This window comes from Oncorhynchus kisutch, linkage group LG15 (genome assembly GCF_002021735.2).
Source record: "Oncorhynchus kisutch isolate 150728-3 linkage group LG15, Okis_V2, whole genome shotgun sequence".
Classification (NCBI taxonomy): domain Eukaryota; kingdom Metazoa; phylum Chordata; class Actinopteri; order Salmoniformes; family Salmonidae; genus Oncorhynchus; species Oncorhynchus kisutch.
This window is the reverse complement of record NC_034188.2, coordinates 46,360,372-46,387,205: the sequence shown is the minus strand read 5'-3', so window position 1 is coordinate 46,387,205 and position 26,834 is coordinate 46,360,372. Positions and strand designations below refer to the sequence as shown.

The following is a 26,834-nucleotide window of genomic DNA, read 5'->3' as shown; positions in this document are numbered from 1 at the left end:
AGACCACTCTTTTGGTCACCCCAAATATAAAACAAAATGGTTTTCATTCCCCAGATCATCTCCTATGGGCTCCTGGAGAAGATTAAATTTAGTGTACTGGAACTCCAAGAATATCTGGACACTTACAACAGCAGGAAAGAAGCAGCCATAGCTGTAAGCCCTGATACATGAGTTGCTGTTACTACATGTTTTAAATACACCCGGTTACCAAAGTCACCTTGGTACAGCCCGAAGAGGATGGACTCGGTGTCTGGTTACTCTCGAGGTTTCTTCCTGCTAACAAGTTTTTACTTACCACTTCCTCTTTGTCTCAGATGAATTACCGCATCCCTGAGTTACTTTTGTGACAACTGTTGATGTTGAGGGCTTTATACCTTTGATTGATTGAAGTACCAATGTTTCATCAACTCCTATCAGAATATGATATCAGAATATGATGTCACAATAACTCCCCTTTCCTGTCCCACAGTGGTTAACCAACTGCAAGGCCACCTTCCCCATAGGCAGTGGGGGTGTCATGATTACCAACCAGCCGGGGGAATACGAGGAAAAGGTAGGACCTCTGTCCACAGGTGTGCTCGCATACTCCCTTAAAAGAACTAAGCTTGAAAAAAAGCGGCAATAGGTCTATTTGTCCATCTTGAGACGCTGTAGCCACTTCTCAAAATAGTCTGAATTAACGTTTTTGCCAAGGAGATCTTAAGCTGTTTGGTGCAGTATTTCTCAAGTGAAATAATTTGCATGAAAACGAGTCTTCTCTCGTTGAATGTAAACAAACACTTAATTTAATAATCCTTACTGTTGACCAATTACCGATGAAGGGGCATAGACGTCGGCTACCAACTTCAGCTTGCCTGAAACATCCAAATACCAAAACTAACAAAAACGTCACAAAATGTTGTCATAGTACACTGAACAAAAATATAAATGCCACAGTTTGGATGCACTGAGATATCGTGATGAGATCCGGAGGCCCATTGCCGTGCCATTCATCCGCCTCCATCACCTCATGTTTCAGTATGATAATGCACGACCCATGTCGCAAGAATCTGTAAACAATTCCTGGAAGCTGAAAATGTCCCAGTTCTTCCATTGCCTGCATATTCGCAAGACACGTCACCCATTGAGCCTGTTTGGGATGCTCTAGATCGACGTGTACGACAGGGTGTTCCTGCCAATATCCAGCAACTTCGCACAGCCATTGAAGAGGAGTGGGACAACATTCCACAGGCCACAATCAGCAGTCTAATCAACTCTATGCGAAGGATATGTCGCGCTGCATGAGGCAAATAGTGATCACACCAGATACTGACTGGTTTTCTGATCAACATCCCTACCTTTTTAAAAGAAAAATAGATATCTGTGACCAACAGATGCATATCTGTATTCCCAGTCATGTGAAATCCATAGATTAGGGTCCAATGAATGTATCTCAATTGACTGATTTCCTTATACTGTATAAACTAACTTGATAAAATATTTGATATTGTTGCATGTTGCGTTTATATTTTGTTATTGGTTAATGAGGCCTCTTGTTATTGGTTAATCAGATACTAAACGTTTTGTAGGCAATGGCAAAGATGAGTGACATGAATAATGCTTACTTATTGAGACTTTGTGGCTGAACTAACCAATTTGTTCTCAGTAGTATTGCCTATTATGTATGCTAAACTGACAGTATAACCCAACATAAAGCTGTATCACTTTGATATTTCTGGAAATTGTCATGTTGGAGAATGATAGATACTAGAATTATGTTCTGTCGAGTAGATTTCAGATACAGTGTGTTATATTTCTCTGTATACTGTTCTCACACATTACTGACATGAGAGGGTACTTCAGATTAAATCTCAACTGATCCTTTCACATTTCCTGCCTTTCGATTACTCTGTGGCAAATCTGTGAGTGAAATACTTACATTTTCTCCTTGAATATCATCAGAACCTCCAGATTTGAGCTTGTTTCTGGGCAACCCCTGAGTTGCAGCACATCACATTGACTCCCTCATCCCAATGTGTAATGTGGCCATTTTGACTCTGCTGGGCAGGGGAGCAGTAGGCTATGTGCTAGTCTGTTAGTGCTATCATGCCAACTCTTGTCAGTCATTGTCATGTTTGGCTTGACAATGAGCAATGGCAAGAGTATACACAGTTCTGGGACCAGGCTAGGGAAGCAGGTTCTGCTAATACACGGATACATCAGTAGCCTCGTCCCAGATCTGTTTGTGCTGTATTGGACATGGCAATGACTATAGGAGTTGGCTAACACAAACAGATCTGGAACTTGGCGAATACATTTGAGGAAAACATTAAGATTGTTTTTATAATCCCAAAACATCCAAATTAAAGATATATAAATGTCAGCCTTGTAAATATTGAGTGAAATATTAAGTCAAGTTCAAAATGGCTTTGAGACTCCCAGCAGAGTCCTAGTGCATTGAAGAAAGTGACAAGGCAAAACTGCTTACTTGTTTGGCTTTTTTTGAAATCACACAACCACCTGGCTTTCAGTCTCTAGACTGCAGCTGGTCCTCTCTCCTCACTTGCACTCGCATTCTCTCCCTCTGTCTGATTCTCCATCTCTCTCTCTCGCGCTCTCTCTCTCGCGCTCTCTCTCTCTCTCTGTGTGTGTTCATGTATCAATAAAATGATATCGTTTTATGACTAAGGCTTATACTGTTCACCTAACCCGGACTGCCGATGGTTGCATGCCTGCTATTGATTTTCGATGTCTTCCTTTCACCTCTCTCTTGTCTTGTAACACGCTTGCTTTGTAGCAAATGGAATTTCTGGCAGTAAGTTCAAAATGACTTATTCCTATTTTCTGATAGTGCCCTGTCTAAATTAAGCTGGGCAGTGTCTCTTGCTCACTGTTAAAATTCTGAAGTAGTTTAAAAGGATAAAATAAAATGTTCTCCCTTATATATTCATGCTGCTTATTATTGTGATTTTTGTATGAGCTTTTCTTTATTCAGGGTAGCCCACAAAAATGTTCTCACAATGTGAATAACAATTTAGATTACAATTAAAACGAGAAGAATAAAGTGAGCTGCATTACAATATCTTTTTTATTTTACAAGTCAGTTAAGAACAACTTCTTATTTACAATGACAGCCTAGGAACAGTGGGTTAACTGCCTTGTTCAGGGGCCGAACGACATATTTTTTTTTACCTTGTCAGCTTGGGGATTCGTCTAGCAACCTTTCGGTTACTGGCCCAACGCTCTCACCACTAGGCTACCTGCCGCCCCATATGAGACATTGGCGGCGTTACCAAAGGATATTGCCTGGCATCCAAGATGCTGAGTTGGTGATAACAGGTCTTTGCAAAATAAATAGGCCTACAATATTGTACCATGGCCAAACATAATGCTTCTTGGTGATGTCAATAACACTACTAAAGCCAACATTACTGAAGTAACATGCTGTACCTTCTTTTGTTTCAATTGAGAAACCAATAGGCTAGGTCAAAGTGTAAAATAAATTGGAATGAAATGAGCAGAGTATTTCAACACAACGAAGTAATACAACTTGAACACGCCATTTTGTTTGTTTGTTTGTGCAGCAACTGGAGCTGTGTCAACGACTCTACAAGCTCCACTTTCAGCTGCTGCTGCTCTTTCAGTCCTACTGTAAGCTGATTGGGCAGGTCCATTTTATCAGCTCTGTCCCAGAGGTAAGGCTGTTGGAAGTGCCCAAAATGGCAACCTATTCCCTAATATATTGCACTACTTTTTTTGACCAGAGTACCATGGACCCTGGTCAAAAGTAGTGAACTACATAGAGAATAGGGTGCCATATGGTATGCATTCATTGTCTATGGTGATATAGACCGTAATCTGCTTTATTAACCAAATACTTTGAGACATTTACATTGTGTTAAGCACTTAAAGGAAAGGTTCACCCATTTTTTAACGTTTTATATTGGTTTTGTGCATCATGAGTGTTCTATCGATTCCCTAGGCCATTTAATATTTTCACGTGTATCAGAGTTATTGGCGTTAAAGCAGGCAGAGATCCGGTTGGTATGACGTAGCACATTGATGAAGTCACTCTCACTTCACTGGAAGTTAATAGGAATATGACTTTTAGATAGCGAAAACGTCTATCATACATGTCCGATTTCACTACTGGCCAATGTCATAACTCAGGAGGATGTCTTATTTCGAAAGGGATCCATCTGAATAATTTCGGTTCCTGGATCCTTTCACAGCATTATAAGGCCGCGTTGAGACAATGACTTCTCAATAACCCAAGCACAGATCAGTTAATCCCTACTATTGTGTCACTGAGTTGTCATAATCATTCAGCAAATGTGCGTTATCCCAGGGAAGTTGGCGTACCTACTTTTACGTACCTATTGTTCACCTAATACCTTTTTTGCACTATTGGTTAGAGCCTCTAAGTAAGCATTTCACTGTAAGGTCTACACCTACACATCTTCAATAAAAATTTCTGAGTTTATGTCGCGACCGTTTGAGGTAGATGTTGGCAGATTGTAGCAGATTGCATCATTCTGTCATTGCACCACACTATCACATACATGTGTTTAGCGAAATGCTTATGTTTCTAGCTCTAACAGTGCAGTAATATCTAACAATACACACAATGTAAAGGAATGGAATTAAGAATATATAAATATTTGTATGAGCAATGTCAGAGCGGCATAGACTAAGATATATAGTATAATAGGATAGAATACAGTATATACATATGAGATGAGTAATGCAAAATATGTCAACAGTATTAAAGTGGCCAGTGATTTCATGTCTATGTATATAGGGCAGCAGCCTCTAAGGTGCTGGTGATGGCTATTTAACAGTCTGATGGCCTTGAGATTGAAAACAGCTTCTGTCTCTTGGTCCTAGCTTTGATGCACCTGTACTGACCTCGCCTTCTGGATGGTAGCAGGGTGAACAGGCCGTGGCTCGGGTGGTTGTTGTCCTTGATTATCTTTTTGGCCTTCCTGTGACATCGGGTGCTGTAGGTGTCCTGGAGGGAAGGCAGTGTGCCCTTGGTGATGTGCTGGGCAGACCGCACCACCCTCTGGAGAGCCCTGCAGTTGCAGGCAATGCAGTTGCAGTATCAGGTGGTGATACAGCCCGGCAGGATGCTCTCAATTGTGCATCTGTAAAAGTTTGATGGTTTTAGGTGCCAGGCCAAATTTGAGCACGCATCCTTGTGGGGCACAAGTGTTGAGGATCAGCAAAGTGAAGGTGTTTCCTACCTTCACCAACTGGGGGGCGGCCCGTCAGGAAGTCCAGGACCCAGTTGCACGGGGCGAGGTTCAAACCCAGGGCCTCGAGCTTAATGATGAGCTTGGAGGGTACTATGGTGTTGAATGCTGAGCTATAGTCAATGAACAGCATTCTTACATAGATATTCCTCTTTTCCAGATGGGATAGGGCAGTGTGCAGTGCGATGGCGATTCCATCGACTGTGGATCTATTGGGGTGTTAAGCAAATTGAAGTGGGTCTAGGGTGTCAGGTAAGGTGATATGATCCTTAACTAGTCTCTCAAAGCACTTGATGACAGAAGTGAGTGCTATAGGGCGATAGTCATTTAGTCATTTAGTTTGCTTTCTTGAATACAGACTGGCATAGGGAGTGATTGAATATGTCCGTAAACACTACAGCCAGCTGGTCTGCGCATGCTCTGAGGACCTGGCTAGGTATACCATCTGGGCCAGCAGCCTTGCAAGGGTTAACATGCTTAAATGTCTTACTTACGTTGGCACAGAGAAAGTGAGCCCACAGTCCTTGGGCCGCGTCGGTGGCACTGTTGCCCTCAAAGCGGGCAAAGTTGTTTAGCTTGTCCGGGAGCAATACGTCAGTGTCTGCAACGTGGCTGGTTTTCTCTGATTGTCTGTAGACCCCACCCCCCCACATACATCTTATGTCTGAGCTGTTGAATTACGACTCCACTTTGTCTCTATACTGACGTTTTGCCTGTTTGATTGCGTTACGGAGGGAATAACTACACTGTTTGTTTGCATTCGGCCATATTCCCAGTCACCTCGCCATGGTTGAATGCGGTGGTTCGCGCTTTCAATTTTGCATGAATGCTGCCATCTATCCATGGTTCCTGGTTTGGGTAGGTTTTAATAATCACAGTGGGTACAACATCCCCTAAACCCTTTCTGATGAACTCAGCGTGTCAGTGTATAAATCAATGTTATTCTCAGAGGCTATACGGAACATATCCCAGTCCGCTTGATCAAAGCAATCTTGAAGCATGTATTCCAATTGGTCAGACCAGTGTTGAATAGACCTTAGCACGGGTACTTCCTGTTTGAGTTTCTGCCTATAGGAAGGGATGAGCAAAATTAAGTCATGATCTGATTTGCTGAAGGGAGAGCGGGGGAGGGCTCTGTAGGCATCCCCGAAGTTGGAGTACATTTGAGGAAAACATTAAGATTGTTTTTATAATCCCAAAACATCCAAATTAAAGATATATAAATGTCAGCCTTGTAAATATTGAGTGAAATATTAAGTCAAGTTCAGTGATCGAGTGTTTTTAGCAGCGCGAGTACTACAGGCAATGTACTGATAGAACTTCGGTAGCGTTTTCCTCAAATTTGCTTTGTTAAAATCCCCAACTACAATAAATACGGCCTCAGGATATGTGGTTTCCAGTTTGCACAAAGTTCAGTGTAGTTCCTTGAGGGCTGTTGTGGTATCGGCTTGAGGGGAATATACACGGCTGTGACTATAACCAAAGATAATTATCTTGGGAGGTAATATGGTCAGCATTTGATTGTGAGGTATTCTAGGTCGGGTGAACAAAAGGACTTGAGTTCCTGTATGTTATCACAATCACGTCATGAGTAGTTAATCATGAAACATACACCCCTGCCTTTCTTCTTCCCAGAGAGTTCTTTATTCCTGTCTGTGCGATGTACTGAGAACCCAGCTGGCTGTATGGACGGGGACAGTGTATCCGGAGAGCGCCATGATTCTGTGAATCAGAGTATGTTACAGTCCCTGGTGTCTCTGGAAGGATATCCTCGCCCTGAGCTCGTTTACTTTATTGTCCAGAGACTGAACATTAGAGAGTAATACACTCAGAAGCGGTGGATGGTGTGTACGCCTCCTGAGTCGGACTAGAAGTCCACTCCGAACACCTTCTCTGCCGGCAGCATCTTCTCTCTAAAACCACACATCCATCTGAAGGTGATGCTTTATCCTTTGGAATCACATAATTACCAGTTGAACAGTAGACATCTTGAAGCCATCGAGGAAATCAACAATTCTTTCACAATAGCTGGTTTTGAGCTTTACTGTCCCGTTCCGTGGTTGATAATATCCACTCTTCATTTATGTAATTGTCTGTAAGGCACAAGTATCCTTTTTTTATCGTCAGTTAACATGTCAAGTGTAATTGCGGAATTGTATTAACTCAAGTTTTTTTTTTGCCTGTTGCAGGACTCTTTTGCGATAGGAGGGAGACCATTAATTTACAAAAGGATAGTCTAATAGCTCGGCTAGGTGTGAAAAATCCCCCAATTTGTGCACAGTTTAAACTACCGATAGATGCTGCGGTCAGTCAGAGTTGAGTCCTATTGTAAAGTGTAGCCTAATGGACAAAAAAGGGGCAACCTTGCAATGTATTCAATGCTTAAATACGCTAAAGTTTGACATTTATAACTCAATATCACAGTTCAGATTTGCCCTAATGAAAAATGCATCAACCCCCTTCAATGTAGAAAATAGTAAACATAAAGAAAAACCCTTGAATGAGAGTAGGTGTTCTGAAACTTTTGACCTACGCTAATAAATAGTCACTTTTTTTACTTTCGAATATTTAATTAACCTATATCATGTTATCCCTCTGGAGCAAAAGCAAATTCAAGTTGTTGAACGGGAGTGACAAAATGTTACAATTTAATTTGAATGAACTGAATGATGAGGATGATGAAGAAGAGTGATTGAATTTAAAACAATAGTGTAAGTTTTATTTGTTGCATTTACTGGTGGAATGTTACTGAATAGATAACAACAATAGAAATAATAATCTGGTGTTATTGGTAGAGAGTCAGGCGGAGAATGGCGTGAAAGGGTCCTGTATGTACGCAACAACGCTGTGGACCAGGTGTAAGCCTTTCCAATCAATTGGAATACAGAAGAAGCCATCCACCCTTTATAAGGACTTTAAATGTATTAATGGTGGTTTGCGAGGCATGTCACTTCATCTCTTTCCATAGCACACCACATGCACTGTTTTCTAACCACATCTGAATGGATACATATGAGTTACTATGGGAATAAATATCACTGAATGACAGAGATATTGGAACAAAGTAGGCTAATGCAATCGAATTCAACAAATTGTTGCTTACTGAAACACCCAAAGTCATCCAATTGTTATAATTGGATTTGAAGCAGTAGCCTACCCGCATGTGAGATGTGTGAGACAAGCATAGGGACCCGTCTTGATCAATCAATCAGATTTTTTCCCCCCTTCTTTTCACTGAATCTCCATTTGGGTATTGGTTAGCCTACAATTAGGGTGTGGAAATGTTAGGATTATTTTGCTCTTCCCTCAGTCGCTTAGTGGTCTAGGACTACTCCAAACGGTCACGTTGTACAGCTCCGTATTTTCCTAACGGAAACCCTGATGCCTACATAGGCTACTGTAAAAAAACTAATGTATTTCTTTGAATAGAAACACCAAACACCGTAATCAATTTAATTCCGCTAAATTTCTAACAGTATAAACAGCAGTACAATAATAATTTACAAATAAATTATAATCAATCCCATATAGTTTGTAAGAAAAGAGGTTTTAAAATCTCTAGTACAGCCAATATTAAAAATAGTCAAATTGTGAATTAAATCGCTTTCGCCGACATTTTGCGGTTTATTCATTGTTTAATTATTCAAGGCTCCCTTTGTTATTTAGTTTTATAACTAAAAACAGCTACAGTAAACAGGACTCTTAGGTCTACAGTACAGCTCCATGTCATTTCAATAACTTAGCTTCTGAAAGATGCCCTCTGGTCGTCAAACTAGCATTAATAGCAACAATGGCTAACAGTAAAATACGTCATACACTCCAACATGCCATACCATTCCACAGCATCCTGCAAGCTGTTGTCACGTTCTGACCCTAGTTATTGTGTTAATTGTTTGTTTTAGTTGGTCCGGGCGTGAGTTGGGTGGGCATTCTATGTTTTGTGTGTCTAGGTTGTTTTTCTGTGTTCGGCCTAGTATGGTTCTCAATCAGAGGCAGGTGTCGTTAGTTGTCTCTGATTGAGAATCATACTTAGGTAGCCTGGGTTTCACTGTTTGTTTGTGGGTGATTGTTTCTGTGTCTGTGTTTTACACCACACGGTACTGTTTTCGGTTTCGGTTATTCACGTTACGTTTATTGTTTTTGTATGGAGTGTTCAGTTTATGTGTTTAAATAAATACCATGGACACTTACCACGCCGCATATTGGTCCTCCGATCCTTCTCGCCTCTCCTCTTCAGACGAAGAGGAGAAAAAACCCTTACAGCTGTGCTGCGGTATGACTCAACTTTTAAAGGAAGAACCACTGCATATTAACATATGTAGCTTAAGAAACAAGGTACATGAAATCAATAACTTGCTAGTAACAGATGACATTCATATTCTGACTATCACTGAATGAAACTCACTTAAGTAATATCTTTGCAACAGTGGTAGCAATACATGGTTATAACATCTACAGAAAATACAGAAATGCCATTGAAGGTGTTGATGAAAATATTCAGAACCACATTCCTGTAAAGAGGATCTTATTTTAAATACTGTTGAAGCGTATGGCTACAGGTTCATCTCCCTCACCTAAAGCCCATTCCTGTAGGAAACTGCTATAAACCAAGTGATAACAGTCAATATCTGGATAATATGTGTGAAATGCTTGATTAGTGTATGTGATATCAACAGAAGTATATTTAAATATTGACTGTCTTTCATCAAGCTGCCCACTCAAGAAAAGCTTCAAACTGTAACCAGTGCCTGCAACCTGGTTCAGGTTGTCAGTCAACCTACCACGGTCATTACAAACAGCAAAGGAATTAAATCATCAACATGTATTGATCACATTTTTACAAATGCGGCAGAAGTTTGATTTAAAGTAGCATCCAAATCCATCGGATGTAGTGATCACAATATTGTAGTATCTAGGAAAACCAATGTTCCAAAGGCTGGGCCTAATATAATATATAAGAGGTCATACAATAAGTTTTGTACTGATTCCTAGGTTGCTGATCTAAAGACTATTTGCTGGTCTGTGGTGTGCAATGAAGAGCAACCAGATGCTGCACTTGACACATTTATGAAATTGCTTATTCCAGTTACTAATAAGCGTGCACCCATTCAGAAAATGACTGTTAACTGTTGAATCCCCATGGATTGTTGAGGAATTGAAAAATGGTATGGTTGAGAGGGATGAGGCAATCTAGAAGAAAAAGAAATGCACACCTATTTAGGTGAGGTGCTGGCTAGCGGAGTGGAAAACTAGAAAATACTCTAGGAGCTCAGATGCAAAAATGTAATTACCAACGTTTTGACAGGCAAGCTGTCTTCATCAGGGTATAATCACAAACACTGCAGGGTGACTCGTTTATATAGTGTCAAAAGACACACAGGCATACAAAGAACAGCATACAAAAAACTAATGGATAGCATACGATCATAGATTCATTTTAGAATACACAAGCTTACAAACTATTACAATGGCATAGTCACAATCACAAGAATGGCTTCAGATCAAAGTCTACATTGAGACCGAAGGGAGCAAGGGTCTTTAAATTAAAGATCCAGGCAGCCTCTCGTTTTAACAATAAATTATCAAGTCACCCCTCTCCTAGGGAGGGTGACATGTTTGATGCCAATGTAACGCAGAGACTAAATCGAGTGGTTTGCTTCCAATAGTGGGCCGCAACTGGGTAAGTAAAGTTTACAATTAATGGTGCTACGATGCTCTGAGATACGTACTTTTAATTCGCCCTTTGTTTTACCCACAATTTTTACCACAAGGACAAATTAGAAGATAAATAACTGCCTTAGTGGTGCACGTAACACCTTTGATTGGGATCTGTTTCCCTGTTTGTGGGTGTTTTGAAGGATCTACATTTATAAGTGCCATTGCATTGAGCACAGCCATTACACTTGTATTTTCCAACCAGTAAGGGCGCAAATAGAGGTTGTTCAGGAATATCTTGGGGTGGTAAATCAGAGTTTACCAATTGGTCTCTGAGATTTCTGCCCCGCAAGAATACGACCAAGGGAAAGTCAGAAAACACATTACCGAGACTATCATCGGATTTTAGAATGTGGCAATTCCCTTAATTTGTTCAGAGCACTTAGAATAGTGGGTAGTTAAAAAGCAGGAATGCGTCTTTTTGCGAGACTGACCTTGAAAAAGGTCATATTTTGTTTAGAATTTTCTCAATGGCAAAATTAATCTGATCATTTTTGTACCCCCTCTCCTTGAATTTACTTTTCGTCTCAGCCATATTTCTGTCAAAATCTGATTGTTTTTTGCAAATTCTATTGATTCGACAGAATTGGCTGTAGGGCAAACTATTTTTCAAGGGAAGTGGGTGACAACTGTCAGCCCTCAACAAACTGTTATGATCAGTAGGTTTCGTGTATAGAACATTATCTTCACACAAGATCAGCAGATCAAGGAAACTGATTTGACGTGTATCAGATTGTATAGTAAATCTCAAATGTTCAGAACAGAAGTTAAGGCATAAAACGCCTGGAGCTGTTTTTCATCACCTCTCCATAGAACAAAAATATAATCAATATACCGTTTCCAAATAATGATGTTAGGCAAGAAAACATTTGAGAGGATTGAAAATGGACTGTTTCTCCATGTAACCCACATACAAATTAGCATAGTTAGGAGCCATGGGGGATCCCATAGCAGTACCCTTCATCTGAATAAAGAAATCATTTAGAAACATAAAGTAGTTGTGTGTGAGTACTATTTCAGCCAATGTTATAATGCATGCACTGGAAGGTAGTTCATTAGGGTCACGTTGCAGAAGAAAATGTTTAATAGCTTCAATACCGCCCTCGTGTGGAATATTAGTGTATAATGACTCAACATCAAAAGTAACTAACAAGGAATTCTCAGGGAGAGGATCAAGAGATTCAATAATAGAGATCATACTGCTGGTGTCCTTTACAAAGGAGGGGAGCTGTTCTGCGAGTGGTCTATTAAAAAAGTCAACAGAAGTAGATAGAGGGGCCGTTACTGCATCAATGCCCGCTAGAGTAGGGGCTTTTACTGCATCAATGCCCGCTACAATAGGGCACCCTGGAGGTTTTATAACATTCTTGTGTAATTTCGGCAAAGTATAGAAAGTGGCAATTTTAGGGTGTTGAATAGCCAGAAAGTCATGTTCTTTTTTGGCTATCTGACCAGAACTTAAATACCCATCTAGGACAGTGAAGATGGTATTCTGAAATGGAAATGGGGTTACCTGAGTATCTTGTAAAAGGTGTTGTCAAGTAGTTGTCTATGACTCTCATTTACAAACTGTCCTATCCATTAGTACAACCGACCCACCCTTATTAGCAGGGCGCTTAAGGACTGACGTATCGGATTGTACAACCGACCCATCCTTATCAGCAGGGCGGGTAAGGACTGACGTATTGGATTGTAAATCAAGCAACGCTTGTTTTTCATCCTTAGGTAAATTATGAAAAGATTTGGACTCTTGTTTGTTCTTAAAGAGATGTCCAACATCTTTTTCAACAAGTCTGCAATATGTCTCGATAGAGTGATTGCGATTGGCTGGAGGTATAAAATAACTCTTGCTTCTAAAAGGAGTCGGAGTATGTGCAGGAGAGTAACCTACTGGTTCAATAGAAATGTCAGGATTAGGGGAGCTAAAGTATTCCCTTAAACGGATGTTTCTAAAAAAACTTAAACATGTTTACCTTAACATCAAAATCGTTGCACTGGGTTGTACGCACAAAAAATAACCCTTTATTAAGCAAGGAGACATGGGCAGGGCTCAATATCTTGCTTGATAAATTAAAGACACACACCGTGCGAACGGTCCCCTCTGCCTCTGATTGTCGTTTCTTACCCCGTCGGGTGTGGCATCTCGTCGATGAGCGTGCCTGCGGCAAACCACTTGATTTCGTCTCTGCGTTATATTGGCATCAAACATGTCACCCTCCCTAGGAGAGGGGGTGACCTTGAATTTGGAATGATTAATTATTTGACTTTTGATACTTAAGTATATTTTAGCAATTGCATTTACTTTTCATAAGTATATTTAAAACCAAATACTTGACTTATACTCAAGTAGTATTTTTCTGGGTGACTTTTACTAGTAATTTTCTATTAAGGAATCTTTACTTTTACTCAAGGAGTACTTTTTTCGACCACTGTGTGAAGCTACGTTTGCTCGCCAGCCAGCCCATAGAGAGAGCATTGCATTGTGGATTTTGCAGTCGACTTGAGCTGCAACAGATTTCCACAACGATATTCCATGTTGCTACCAACTTTATTATAATGTTCACGAAAATGATTGTTCTCACATTCATTTTTAACACTATAAATTAAATGAATGAGTGGTTTTGGGTGGATTTTTCCTTTAAGGCAATAGATTGATTTTCTATCCCTACCTCATGGGTTTATTGATGTGTAAAGAGCATGTATTAATACTACATTTATTATTATAATATTTATATGCCAGTCAGCAGACATTTTTACCTAAAGCAACTTAGAGTAGTGTGTGCAGACATGGCCCTATCGGGAATTGAACCACTGACCCTAATGTTTCAAGCACCATGCTTAACCAAGTGAGACACATTTAAGACTAAATGGTGGAATCTGAACCTCGATCTCCCGCTCTGGAAACCATGTCTTAACCATTAGGCCAAGAGGAAGTTACCTCTTGAGCCGAGGGTGACAGTGATTTTAAGTCATGGGCGGGGCTACGTCCTCCCGAGAGCGTGAGTCCGACTCACCTCCACCTCACTTCCTCTCCCTCAGCTGATGAATATGTCCAAAGAGCTGAATGAACTGAAGGGCAGTCTGCGGGCTGCAGCAGCCTCCGTGACCTCCAGTGACCTCCAGGCTGCCCAGGAGACATCCTCCTCTTCTGAGCCCACCTTCCTCTCCTCTGAGGCGGCTGTACAAGCCATCCTGGAAGCTCTGAAGAACCACGAGTTCACCACAGCCATCCGCTACATCCGCGAGTGCAGGTAAAAAGAGAAAATTGTGTATTGCATTTTATTTGTGTGTTGTGTTCCCGATGTTTTGGATCATTGAACTGATTATTCGGGCGGGAACCTTGTTGGTACTAAATAAATCTTAATATTGTAAATGAAAACAGCCATAATAATACTTAAATTATTACAAATGTTCTAAATGCTTTTTATTTTATTTTACCCTTATTGTCACAGGGATGACATATTGAGACGTAGGTCTATTTTCCAAATGCACACTGTATAATACAGTTTGAAAATACATTTTTATATATATAATATGTGTGTGTGTGTTGAAGTTGGAAGTTTACAAACAGTTAGGTTAGAGTCATTAAAACTAGTTTTTCAACCACAAACTATAGTTTTGGCAAGTCGGTTAGGACATCTACTTTGTGCATGATACAAGTAATTTTTCCAACAATTGTTTACAGACAGATTATTTCACTTATAATTCACTGTATAACACAATTCCAGTGGGTCAGAAGTTTACATATACTAAGTTGACTGTGCCTTTAAACAGCTTGGAAAATTCCAGAAAATGATGTCATGGCTTTAGAAGCTTCTGATAGGCTAATTGACATCATTGGAGTCAATTGGAGGTGTACCTGTGGATGTATTTCAAGGACTACCTTCAAACTCAGTGCCTCTTTGTTTGACGTAAAAACGGGAAAATCAAAAGAAATCAGCCAAGACCTCAGAAAAAGAATTGTAGACCTCCACAAGTCTGGCTCATCCTTGGGATCAATTTCCAAACGTATAAACACCATGGGACCACGCAGCCGCCATACCGCTCAGGAAGGAGAGGCGTACTGTCTCCTAGAGATGAATGTACTTTGGTGCAAAAAATGCATATCAATCCCAGAACAACAGCAAAGGACCTTGTGAAGATGCTTGAGGAAATGGGTACAAAAGTATCTATATCCACAGTAAAACAAGTCTTATATCGACATAACCTGAAAGGCCGCTCAGCAGGGAAGAAGCCACTGCTCCAAAACCACCATAAAATCGCCGGACTACGGTTTGCAACTGCACATGGGGACAAAGATAAGCACTTTTTGGAGAAATGTCCTCTGGTCGGATGAAGCAAAAATAGAACTGTTTGGCCATAATAACCATGGTTATGTTTAGAGGAAAAAACGGGGAGGCTTGCAAGCTGAAGAACACCATCCCAACCGTGAAGCATGGGGGTGGCAGCATCATGTTGTGGGGGTGCTTTGCTGCAGGAGGGACTGGTGCACTTCACAAAATAGATGGCTTTATGAGGGAGGAAAATTATGTGGGAACATTGAAGCAACATCTCAAGACATCAGTCAGGAAGTTAAAGCCTGGTCGCAAATGGGTCTTCCAAATGGACAATGACCACAAGCATACTTCCAAAGTTGTGGAAAATGGCTTAAGGACAACAAAGTCAAGGTATTGGAGTGGCCATCACAAAGCCCTGACCTCAATCCTATAGAACATTTGTGGGCAGAACTGAAAAAGCGTGTGCGAGCAAGGAGGCCTATGACTTAGTTACACCAGCTCTGTCAGGAGGAATGGGACAGAATTCACCCAACCTATTGTGGGAAGCTTGTGGAAGGCTACCCAAAATGTTTGACCTAAGTTAAACAATTTAAAGGCAATGCTACCAAATACTAATTGAGTGTATGTAAACTTCTGACCCACTGGGAATGTGATGAAAGAAATAAAAGCTGAAATAAATTATTCTCTCTACTATTATTCTGACATTAAACTTTCTTAGGATCAACACTTTATTATAACTGACCTAACACAGGGAAATTTTTACTTGGATTAAATGTCAGTAATTGTGAAAAACTGAGTTTAAATGTATTTGGCTGAGGTGTATGTAAACTTCCTACTTCAATTTTGTGTGTGTGTGTGTGTGTGTATATATATATATATATATACACACACACACACACACACATACACACACACACACACACACACACACACACACACACACACACACACACACACACACACACACACACACACACACACACACACACACACACACACATATACACACACACATATACACACATATACACACACACACACACATATACACACATATACACACACACACACATATACACACATATACACACACATACACACACACACACACATATACACACATATACACACACACACACACACACACACAGTACCAGTCAAAAGTTTGGACACACCTACTCATTCCAGGGTTTTTCTTCATTTTTACTATTTTCTGCATTGTAGAATAACAGTGAATACATCAAAACTATGAAATAACACATATGGAATAATGTAGTAACCAAAAAAAGTGTTAAACAAATCAAAATATATTTTAGATTCTTCAAAGTAGCCACCCTTTGCCTTGATGGCTTTGCACACTCTTGGCATTCTTTCAACCAGCTTCACCTGGAATGCTTTTCCAACAGTCTTGAAGGAGTTGCCACATGCTGAGCAGTTATTAGCTGCATTTCCTAAACTATGTGGTCCATCTCAATTGGGTGAGTTCGGGTGATTGTGGAGGCCAAGTCTGATGCAGCACTTATCACTCTCCTTCTTGTTCAAATTGCCCTTACACAATTCCACTGGTCTAATGTCCATTGCTCATGTTTCTTTGCCCAAGCAAGTCTCTTCTCCTTATTGGTGTCCTGTAATAGTGGTTTCTTTGCAGAAATTTGACCATGACGGCACGATTCACGCAGTCTCCTCTGAACAGTTGATGTTGAGATGTGTCTGTTACTTGAACTCTGACGCATTAATATGGGCTCCAATTTCTGAGGATGGTAACTCTAATGAACTTATCCTCTGCAGCAGTTACCTCTGGGTCTTCCTTTCCTGTGGCGGTCCTCATAAGAGCCAGTTTCATCATAGAGCTTGATTTTTGCGACTGCACTTGAGGAAACTTTCAAAGTTCTTGAAATGTTCAGAATTGACTGACCTTCATGTCTTAAAGTAATGAGGGACTGTTGTTTCTCTTTGCATATTTGAGCTGTTCTTGCCAATGTTATCAATGGACTTGAGCCAATGTACTTAACCCTATTTGGTAAAAGACCATCTTCTGTATGCCAACCCTACCTTGTCACAACACATTGGCTCAAATTAAGAAGGAAAAAATTCAGCAAATGAACTTTCAACAAGGCACACCTGTTAATTGAAATGCGTACCACATGAAGCTGGTTGAGAGAATGCCAAGAGTGTGTAAAGCTGTCATCAAGGCATAGGGTGGCTACTAAAATATATTTTGATTTGTTTAACACTTTTTTGGTTACTACATGATTCCATATGTGTTATTTCATAGTTTTGATGTATTCACTAGTATTCTACAATGTAGAAAATATTACAAATAAAGAAAAATCCTTGAATGAGTAGGTGTGTCCAAACTTTTGACTGGTACTGTATATATGTGTGCACATTAAAATAGAAAAACTCAGTCATGGTAAGCACATATAAAACATCACCCAGAAAAAACAGTTGCATTCCTCCACAATTAAATCCCCAATCTATCCTTTAATTGCCTGAATAGCACAAGAACATCATGATGAAATGGTTTCTATTTTTTTCCCCAGCAATACGGTGTATTAAAACTAAAAGCAGATTTACCTAGTTTGGTGAAGACCCTAGAAACCTTACGAGTTAACCGATCCTGTGAACCGGTTAGGCAGCTCGGGTGTCTATACTTCAACAGCAAAGTTGGATAAGACAGAAGTTTATGAAGTAGAGCCTTGTAAACAAAAAAAATGAGTAATCTACAGGTCCTTAGCGAAGTCCAACCTTTTGATAGAGTGATGAGTATCAGAACTGTCACCTGTAACAAGACGAAGGGCACTATGGTAGATGGCATCCAAAGGAGAGTAGTAGAGTAGTAGCAGCTGCACTTTGATAAATAATATCACCATAACCAACAACAGGTAAAGGAGGTTGACTGAATAAACTGCTTCGTACTGCTTAGAAAAAGGCACACTCTGTTTCTGTAGAAAAAGCCACATTTAAATCTTAGCTTCTTAAAACCTCTACAGGATCGGTGGGTCCCCCACGGGACGGTTGAGCTAACGTAGGCTAATGCGATTAACATGAGGTTGTAAATAACAAGAACATTTCCCAGGACATAGACATATCTGATATTGGCAGAAAGCTTACATTCTTGTTAATCTAACTGCACTGTCCAATTTACAGTAGATATTACAGTGAAGAATACCATATTGTTTGAGGTGAGTGCACAGTTATAAACTTGAAAAGTTATAAATAATAATATAATAAACCAATTAGGTAGATTTGGGCAGTCTTGATACAAAATGTTGAACAGAAATGCAAGGTTTTATTGGATCAGTCAAAAACTTGGCACATAAACTGCTGCCATCTTTTGGCCAAAATCTAAATTGTGCCTGGGCTGGAATAAAACATTATGGCCTTTTCTCTTGCATTTCAAAGATGGTAAACACAAAAAAACGCATGTTTTTTTCTTTGTATCATCTTTTACCAGATCGAATGTGTTATATTCTCCTACATTCATTTCACATTTCCACAAACTTCAGTGTTTCCTTTCAAATGGTATCAAGAATATGCATATCCTTGCTTCAAGTCCTGAGCGACAGGCAGTTAGATTTGGATATGTAATTTTAGGCAAAAACTGAAAAAAGCGTCTGATCCTTTTAACCAGCTCATTTATGTTTTAAACGTCAAATCCACGTCAATCTAAACGCCTAAATATTTATATGCAGGAACACGTTCAATTGGAGACCATCTAATGATAGAACATGTAATTCATCTAAACATTCTTACTAGAGTTTTAAAAAATGTATTCCGTTTTGCCTGTATTTAACACAGGTTTTAAAAATCAGCAAGGGATTCCCGCATAGAAATCAAATCTGACTGTAGTTTTGACACAGCCAGATAAACAGTCTGGGCAATAGCATACATAACAGTATCATCCGCATATAGATGATGTTAAACATTTTTAACAGATTGACCAATGGTGTGATATAAAGGTCTCAAAATCAACACCTACGGGTACACCCTTATGCGTTTCAAGAAATTCAGACTCAACTCCATTAATCACGATGGCCTGAGTTCTGTCACTAAGGTAATCGCACTAAGGTAATCATGAAACCATGAACAGACATGAGAGATTAGACCTATCGAGGACAACTTATTTGACAGGTCTACAATCAAAGCAGCACATTTCATTTAAGTGTCTAAAGCATTGACAAGATCATTAATAACTAAAGTGGTTGCTGTGATAGTGCTATGCCCAGGCCTAAACCATAATTGGTTTACATTAAAAATACATTTGCAAAAGTTGTACATTTTCTAAGGGTACAAGAATCTTAGCTAGACAAGGAAGCCCGGAAATGGGGCGATAAGTATTAAGATCACTACTATCCTTGCCCTTATGGATTGGGAGCACAAGAGCTGATTTCCATACTTTCAGAATATTTGCTGATAGCACTGTTAAATAAAACATGTGTGCTATTTCACCAACAATGATGGGCGCTGCACACTTAAGCAGACCAGGATCCAATTGGTCGGCCCCTGTGGATTTCTTGTTGTCGTTTGCTAGTAAAGCAAACACAAACGTAAAGCCTAAAAAAGCTTTGACTATCATTTATCTGATTCAGCAAGTTTTCCTTATCAGCATCCATCACAATATCATAGTGAATATGCTTCGAAGATATTTTAAAGAGATAAAATGGTGACCCGCTGAAATAAAATGGCGATTAAATGCATCAATGATAGTATTGTTTTCCTTAATGAGGCCAGTGTCTGAATTAATTTGTTGTGGCAGAGAGGAAGTAGAACCCTTCAGGAATTGTACAGTTTTCCAGAATTTAGCTGGGTTTCCATTACAATCTGAAAGAGCGGTTACATAATTAGGAATGGTAATTCTTATCATGCTTATAAATAATACTTACTTGTTAGTTTAGTTTAGAAGTAATTTATTAAGCTTTTAAGAAAAGTATTAGAAAGTGTTACATAGTTGAGATACATATAATTCAGGTTCATGATGGTAACTGCTTATTTTATCTGAAGGAGGGTGTGGCCCAGTGACATTTTCGGCAGCAGCTCTGAGGACGAGACACAGACGTTGCTGAACATCTACTTCAGATACCAGACGCTGGGCCAGATGGGCACCTTTGCACTGGTGGGCTCCAAGCAGGACCTCTCGGAGATCTGCGTCAAGCTGATGGAGCTCAACGGGGAGATCAGGGACATGATACGCCGGGCCCAGGGCTACCGAGCCATTACGACCTTTCTCCCAGACTCCGGTGTGTCTGGCTCCAGTCTCTGACACTCAGGAGGAATGCTGTGCCTGACTCCAGGCCCCAATCCCAGTCCAAACTGAGCCCCCAGCCTTAGCACCAGTTCACTGCCCTGCTCTAGCCCCAACACCACCCCTATACATTTGCCCCAGCCTTTGCCCCAGCTCACTGCACTGCCTCAGCCCCGAAATTCGGCCTAGCCCTAGCCGCAGGTCACTGACCTGCCTCAGCCCTATACCCCCATCATGATCTCAGCTACAGCCTCCATCCTCAGTCCCTGTCCTGTGCGCTGCTCCAGCCCTCCAACCTAATCCTACCCTGGGTATGCTGCTATGGTTACCGTGGTCACAGCAAGCTCTCTCCTTGTGTCCCTTCTCAGAGCAGGGGGCCCTAAGGATGTACCACTATTCAGCTCGCCATATGTGCAGCAATACTGTGGGAGTGAAAGTGACGAAGCACAACTTTGCTCTTAGAAACAAACATGAGCTTTTATTGCACTAATATTTCTGGATAACATCACACAGCGGCCACTTGCTACTGAGTTCAATGGCTTTCACGTCTAACAGAAGACATACCAAAGTTACAATTAACTTTTTCTTCTGCTGAGTATTTGTTATTTTACATTTTTAAGGGAAAATGTGCAATGCTTCACAGAAGTGAAAGACTTCTGTGAAGACTACTGTATCATGAAAAAATTTATTTTATTTTAGTGCTTTTCGCTACTTGAATATTATGGATTGCAGGCAAAATTATGCTGAATATTTTGAAATAGAGAGCCTGTGTGTTTATGTGAAACTGACTGTAACCAGACTACAATCCATTAACACTGCAAAGCACAGACATACGGATTGTATTCAGACCCCTTTTTCCACATTATGTTGTTACAGCCTTCTAAACTGTATTGCATTGATTTTTTTCCCTCATCAATCTACACACAATACACCATAATGTCAAAGCAAAAACAGGCTTTTTTGTTTGCTAATTACTTTTTTTTTAACCCTGAAATTTCACATTTACATAAGTATTCAGGCCCTTTACTCAGTACTTTGTTGAAGCACCTTTGGCAGCAATTAAAACCTTGGGTTTTCTTGGGTATGATGCTATAAGCTTGGCACACCTGTATTTTGGGAGTTTCTCCCATTCTTCTCTGCAGATCCTCTCAAACTCTGTCAGGATGGGGAGTGTTGCTGCACAGCTATTTTCAGGTCTCTCCAGAGATGTTTGATCGGGTTCAAGTCCAGGCTCTGGCTGGGCCACTATAGGACATTCAGAGACGTGTCCCGAAGCCACTCTTGCTTTGTCTTGGCTGTGTGCTTAGGGTCGTTGTCCTGTTGGAAGGTGAACCTACTCCCCAGTCTGAGGTCCTAAGCGCTCTGGAGCAGGTTTTCATCAAGGGTCTCTCTATCTTTGCTCCGTTCATCTTTCCCTCGATCCTGACTAATCTCCCAGTCCCTGCGGATGAAAAACATCCCCACTGCATGATGCTGTCACCACCATGCTTCATCGTAGGGAAGGTGCCAAGTTTTATATAGACGTGTTGCTTGGCATTCAGGCCAAAGATTTCAATCTTGGTTTCATCAGACGTCTTTAGGTGCAAACTCCAAGCTGGCTGTCCTGTGCCTTTTACTGAGGAGTGGCTTCCGTCTGGCCACTCTACCATAAAGGCCTGATTGGTGGTGTGCTGCAGAGATGGTTGTCCTTCTGGCAGCAGAGAACTGGAAGGAAAGGAGGAATTGGCTTTGGGGGTGACCAGTGAGATATACCTGCTGGAGTGCGTGCTACGAGTGGGTGCTGCTATGGTGACCAGCGAGCTGAGATAGGGCGGCGCTTTACCTAGCAGAGACTTGTAGATAACCTGTAGCCAGTGGGTTTGGCAACGAGTATGAAGCGAGGGCCAGCCAATGAGAGCGTACAGGTCGCAGTGATGGGTAGTATATGGGGCTTTGGTGACAAAACGGATGGCACTGTGATAGACTACATCCAGTTTGCTGAGTAGAGTGTTGGAGGCTATTTTATAGATGACATCGCCCTAGTCAAGAATCGGTAGGATGGGTATGTTTTACGAGGGTATGTTTGGCAGCATGAGTGAAGAAAGCTTTGTTGCGAAATAGGAAGCCGATTTCTAGATTTAATGTTTGATTGGAGATGCTTAATGTAAGTCTGAAAGGAGAGTTTAGTCTAGCTAGACACCTAGGTATTTGTAGTTATCCAGAGCCGTCCAGGGCAGTGATGCTGGATGGGCGGGCAGGTGCGGGCAATGATCGGTTGAATACCATGCATTTAGTTTTATTTGCGTTTTAAGAGCAGTTGGAGGCCACGGAAGGAGAGTTGTATGGTATTGAAGCTCATCTGGAGGTTAGTTAACACAGTGTCCAATGAAGGGCCATAAGTATACAGAATGGTGTCGTCTGCGTAGATGTGGATCAGAGAATCACCAGCAGCAAGAGCGACATCATTGATGTCTACAGAGAAGAGAGTCGGTCCAAGAATTGAACCCTGTGGCACCCCCATAGAGACTGCCAGAGGTCCGGACAACAGGCCCTCCGATTTGACACACTGAGCTTTATCAGAAAAGTAGTTGGTGAAACAGGCGAGGCAATCATTTGAGAAACCAAGGCTGAGTCTGCCAATAAGAATGTGGTGATTGACAGAGTCGAAAGCCTTGGCCAGGTCGATGAATACAGCTGCACAGTAATGTCTCTTATCGATGGCGGTTATGATATCGTTAAGGACCTTGAGCGTGGCTGAGGTGCACCCATGACCAGCTCGGAAACCAGATTGCATAGCGGAGAAGGTACGATGTGATTCAAAATGGTCAGTAATCTGTTTAACTTAGCTTTCGAAGACCTTAGAGATGCAGGGTAGGATATATATATATATATTATCTATTAACTTAAGGGGCTGAATAATTTTGCACGCCCGATTTTCAGTTTTTGATTTGTTAAAGTTTGAAATATCCAATAAATGTCGTTCCACTTCATGATTGTGTCCCGCTTGTTGTTGATTCTTCACAAAAAAATACAGTTTTATATCTTTGTTTGAATCCTGAAATGTGGCAAAAGGTCGCAAAGTTCAAGGGGGCCGAATACTTTCGCAAGGCACTGTATATATGTGTGTGTGTGTGTGTGTGTGTGTGTGTGTCTGTAGCAGTTTGGGTCTAGAGTGTCTCCCCCTTTGAAGAGGGGGATGACCGCGGCAGCTTTCCAATCTTTGGGAATCTCAGACGATACGAAAGAGGTTGAACAGGCTAGTAATAGGGGTTGCAACAATTTCGGCAGATAATTTTAGAAAGAGAGGGTCCAGATTGTCTAGCCCGGCTGATTTGTAGGGGTCCAGATTTTGCAACTCATGATCAATGAAAACAGGATGCACCTGAGCTCAATTTTGAGCCTAATAGCAAAGGGTCTGAATACTTATGTAAGCTTTTTAATACATTTTATTTATAATACATTTGCAAACATTTATAAAAACCTGTTTTCACTTTGTCATTATGGGGTATTGTCTGTAGATTGCTGAGGATTTTTTTTTTTTTCATACGTTACAGCATTATACTAAATGTAACACAAATGTGGAAAAAGTCAAGGTGTCTGAATACTTTTCCGCAAGGCAGTGTAGATACACGCTCAACTACTCTGATATGCTGCAGATCTACTGTCTCGAGGACCTAGATACCGCATTGGGCTAGCTATTACTTAAAATATTATTTACAAATGTTACCTTTCTATGCTATAGCTATTTTGCTTAAATGAGAATTATATTTACATGAAATGAATATGCTTTGAACTGACTCGTTTTTATAGAAAGAGAATAAGAACATTTATTTTGTCTGTTAAAACTGCCAAGCATGCACATTTTATGTACTATAAAGTGTAATAGAAATATTTATGAATATGAGAAACTATTTTAACTCCGTTGCATTTGTACTGTACATAGTGCAAGTGGAGCTTTGCTCGTGCTTGTAAGATTGTATTTTCATGTTTTAAATTTAATGTTTAACTATGCATGTAACTGAATATTTGTAAAGCTTCTGTAGGGACTGTTTCACCTGTAAATACTACTGCTTTTGTGATGTATACTGTACTTGTGTTCTGTACACTTCTGTAACAATAAAAAATATACTTTATTTTATTTTGCCTTTATTTTAACAGGGAGTCTTACTGAGACCAAGGTCTATTTTACAGATGAGCATTTGCAAAATGCTAAGAAAAACCGGCCATAAAAAAAAAACTGTCAGTAAAAAGGTCCTCAATCAGCTTTCTGAATTGTCCTAGAGGCACCAAAATATGAAATGTAAGAACATTTTGAAGATTGTTTGAGTCCTGCCACAAAAGGACCAGCTGACATGTCAGTAATTCTCTCGTTAACACAGGTGTGAGTGTTGACGAGGACAAGGCTTGAGATCACTCTGTCATGCTGATTGAGTTCGAATAACAGACTGGAAGCTTCAAAAGGAGGGTGGTGCTTGGAATCATTGTTCTTCCTCTGTCAATCATGGTTACCTGCAAGGAAACACATGCCATCATCATTGCTTTGCACAAAAAGGGCTTCACAGGCAAGGATATTGCTGCCAGAAAGATTGCACCTAAATCAACCATTTATCGGATCATCAAAAACTTCAAGGAGAGCGGTTCAATTGTTGTGAAGAAGGCTTCAGGGCGCCCAAGAAAGTCCAGCAATAGCAAGGATCGTCTCCTAAAGTTGATTCAGCTGCGGGATCGGGGCACCACCAGTACAGAGCTTTCTCAGGAATGGCAGCAGGCAGGTGTGAGTGCATCTGGGGTAAAGTCATTTTCTCTGAATCTCCTTTCCGATTGTTTGGTGCATCCGGAAAAAATCTTGTCCGGAGAAGACAAGGTGAGCGCTACCATCAGTCCTGTGTCATGCCAACAGTAAAGCATCCTGAGCCCATTCATGTGTGTGGTTGCTTCTCAGCCAAGGGAGTGGGCTGGGAGGGGTATGGTCCAGAGGAGAGATGCTGGGTTCCAGTGGGGGACGTGTTGGACCCTTCAAGGCTGCGGGAGTTCACCGTCTCCGTCCGGATCGCCCTGCGCCTGGCGTCCCCGAGGCCGGGGGGGGGGTACTCTCCTTGCTCGGGCGGTGTTCGGCAGTCAACGTCACCTGTCTTCTAGCCATCACCAATCCATTTTTCATTTTCTATTTGTAAGAAAGTGGTAAGAAAGATCATAAAGGCCATTACAGAATCAGGTTTAGGGGGGTAATAACTTTATGGAAACCACTAATCACACCATGTGGATTATAAACATGTAAAGACATAGAGAACCATCAAATTCAATCAAATGTTATTGGTCACATCCACATGGTTAGCAGATGTTAATGCAAGTGTAGAGAAATGCTTGTGCTTCTAGTTCCAACAGTGCAGTAATATCTAACAAGTAATCTAACAATTCCCCAACAACTACCTAATACACACAAATCTAAAGGAGTGAATGCGAATATATACATATAAATATATGGATGAGCGATGGCTGAGTGGCATAGTAAAGGTGCAATAGATGGTATAAAATACAGTATATACTGTACATATGATATGAGTAATGTAAGATATGTAAACATTATTAATGTAACATTATTAAAATGGAATTGTTTAAAGTGAGTAGTGATTCATTTATTAAAGTGGCCAGTGATTGGGTTTTAATGTAGGCAGCAGCCTCTGAGTTAGTGATTGCTGTTGAGCAGTCTGATGGCCTTGAGATAGAAGCTGTTTTTCAGTCTCTCGGTCCCAGCTTTGATGCACCTACCTGTACTGACCTCACCTTCTGGATGATAGCGGTGTGAACAGGCAGTGGCTCGGGTGGTTGTTGTCCTTTGATCTTTTTGGCCTTCCTGTAACATTGGGTGCTGTAAATATTATGGAGGACAGGTATTTTGCACCCGGTGATGTGTTATGCAGATCGCACCACCCTCTGGAGAGCTTTGCGGTTGAGGGCGGAGCAGTTGCCATACCAGGCTGTGATACAGCCCGACAGGATGCTCTCGATTGTCCATCTGTAAAAGTTTGTCAAGGTTTTGGGTGACGAGCCACATTTCTTCAGCCTCCTGAGGTTGAAGAGGCGCTGCTGCTCCTTCTTCACCACACTGTGTGGGTGGAACGAGGAACTTAACTTACTACCCTCTCCACTACTGTCCCATCTATGTGGATATGGTGCTCCCTCTGCTGTTTCCTGAAGTCCAAGATCCTCTCCTTTGTTTTGTTGACGTTGAGTGAGAGGTTGTTTTCCTGACACCACACTCAGAGCGCCCTCACATCCTCCCTGTAGGCTGCCTCGTTGTTGTTAGTAATCAAGCCCACAACTGTTGTGTCGCGTGCAAACTTGATGATTGAGTTGGAGGGGTGCATGGCCACGCAGTCATGG

The 26,834-nt window shown here is 40.9% G+C and overlaps 1 protein-coding gene across 6 annotated transcripts in view; it reads left to right on the top strand.

Annotated features, from left to right (window-relative positions):
- Window positions 1–21,466, top strand: part of LOC109906299 (protein furry homolog) — a 221,761-nt gene extending 200,295 nt beyond the window's left edge. For all 6 annotated transcript variants that reach the window (XM_031790359.1, XM_031790358.1, XM_031790357.1 and 3 more), the window contains 5 exons: window positions 55–153; window positions 470–553; window positions 3,564–3,674; window positions 13,989–14,200; window positions 20,231–21,466. In XM_031790359.1, the coding sequence (XP_031646219.1) occupies window positions 55–153; window positions 470–553; window positions 3,564–3,674; window positions 13,989–14,200; window positions 20,231–20,489 (765 nt within the window). In that variant the 3' untranslated portion in view covers window positions 20,490–21,466. The remainder of the gene's footprint in view (window positions 1–54; window positions 154–469; window positions 554–3,563; window positions 3,675–13,988; window positions 14,201–20,230) is intronic.
- The last annotated feature ends 5,368 nt before the right edge of the window (window positions 21,467–26,834 follow it).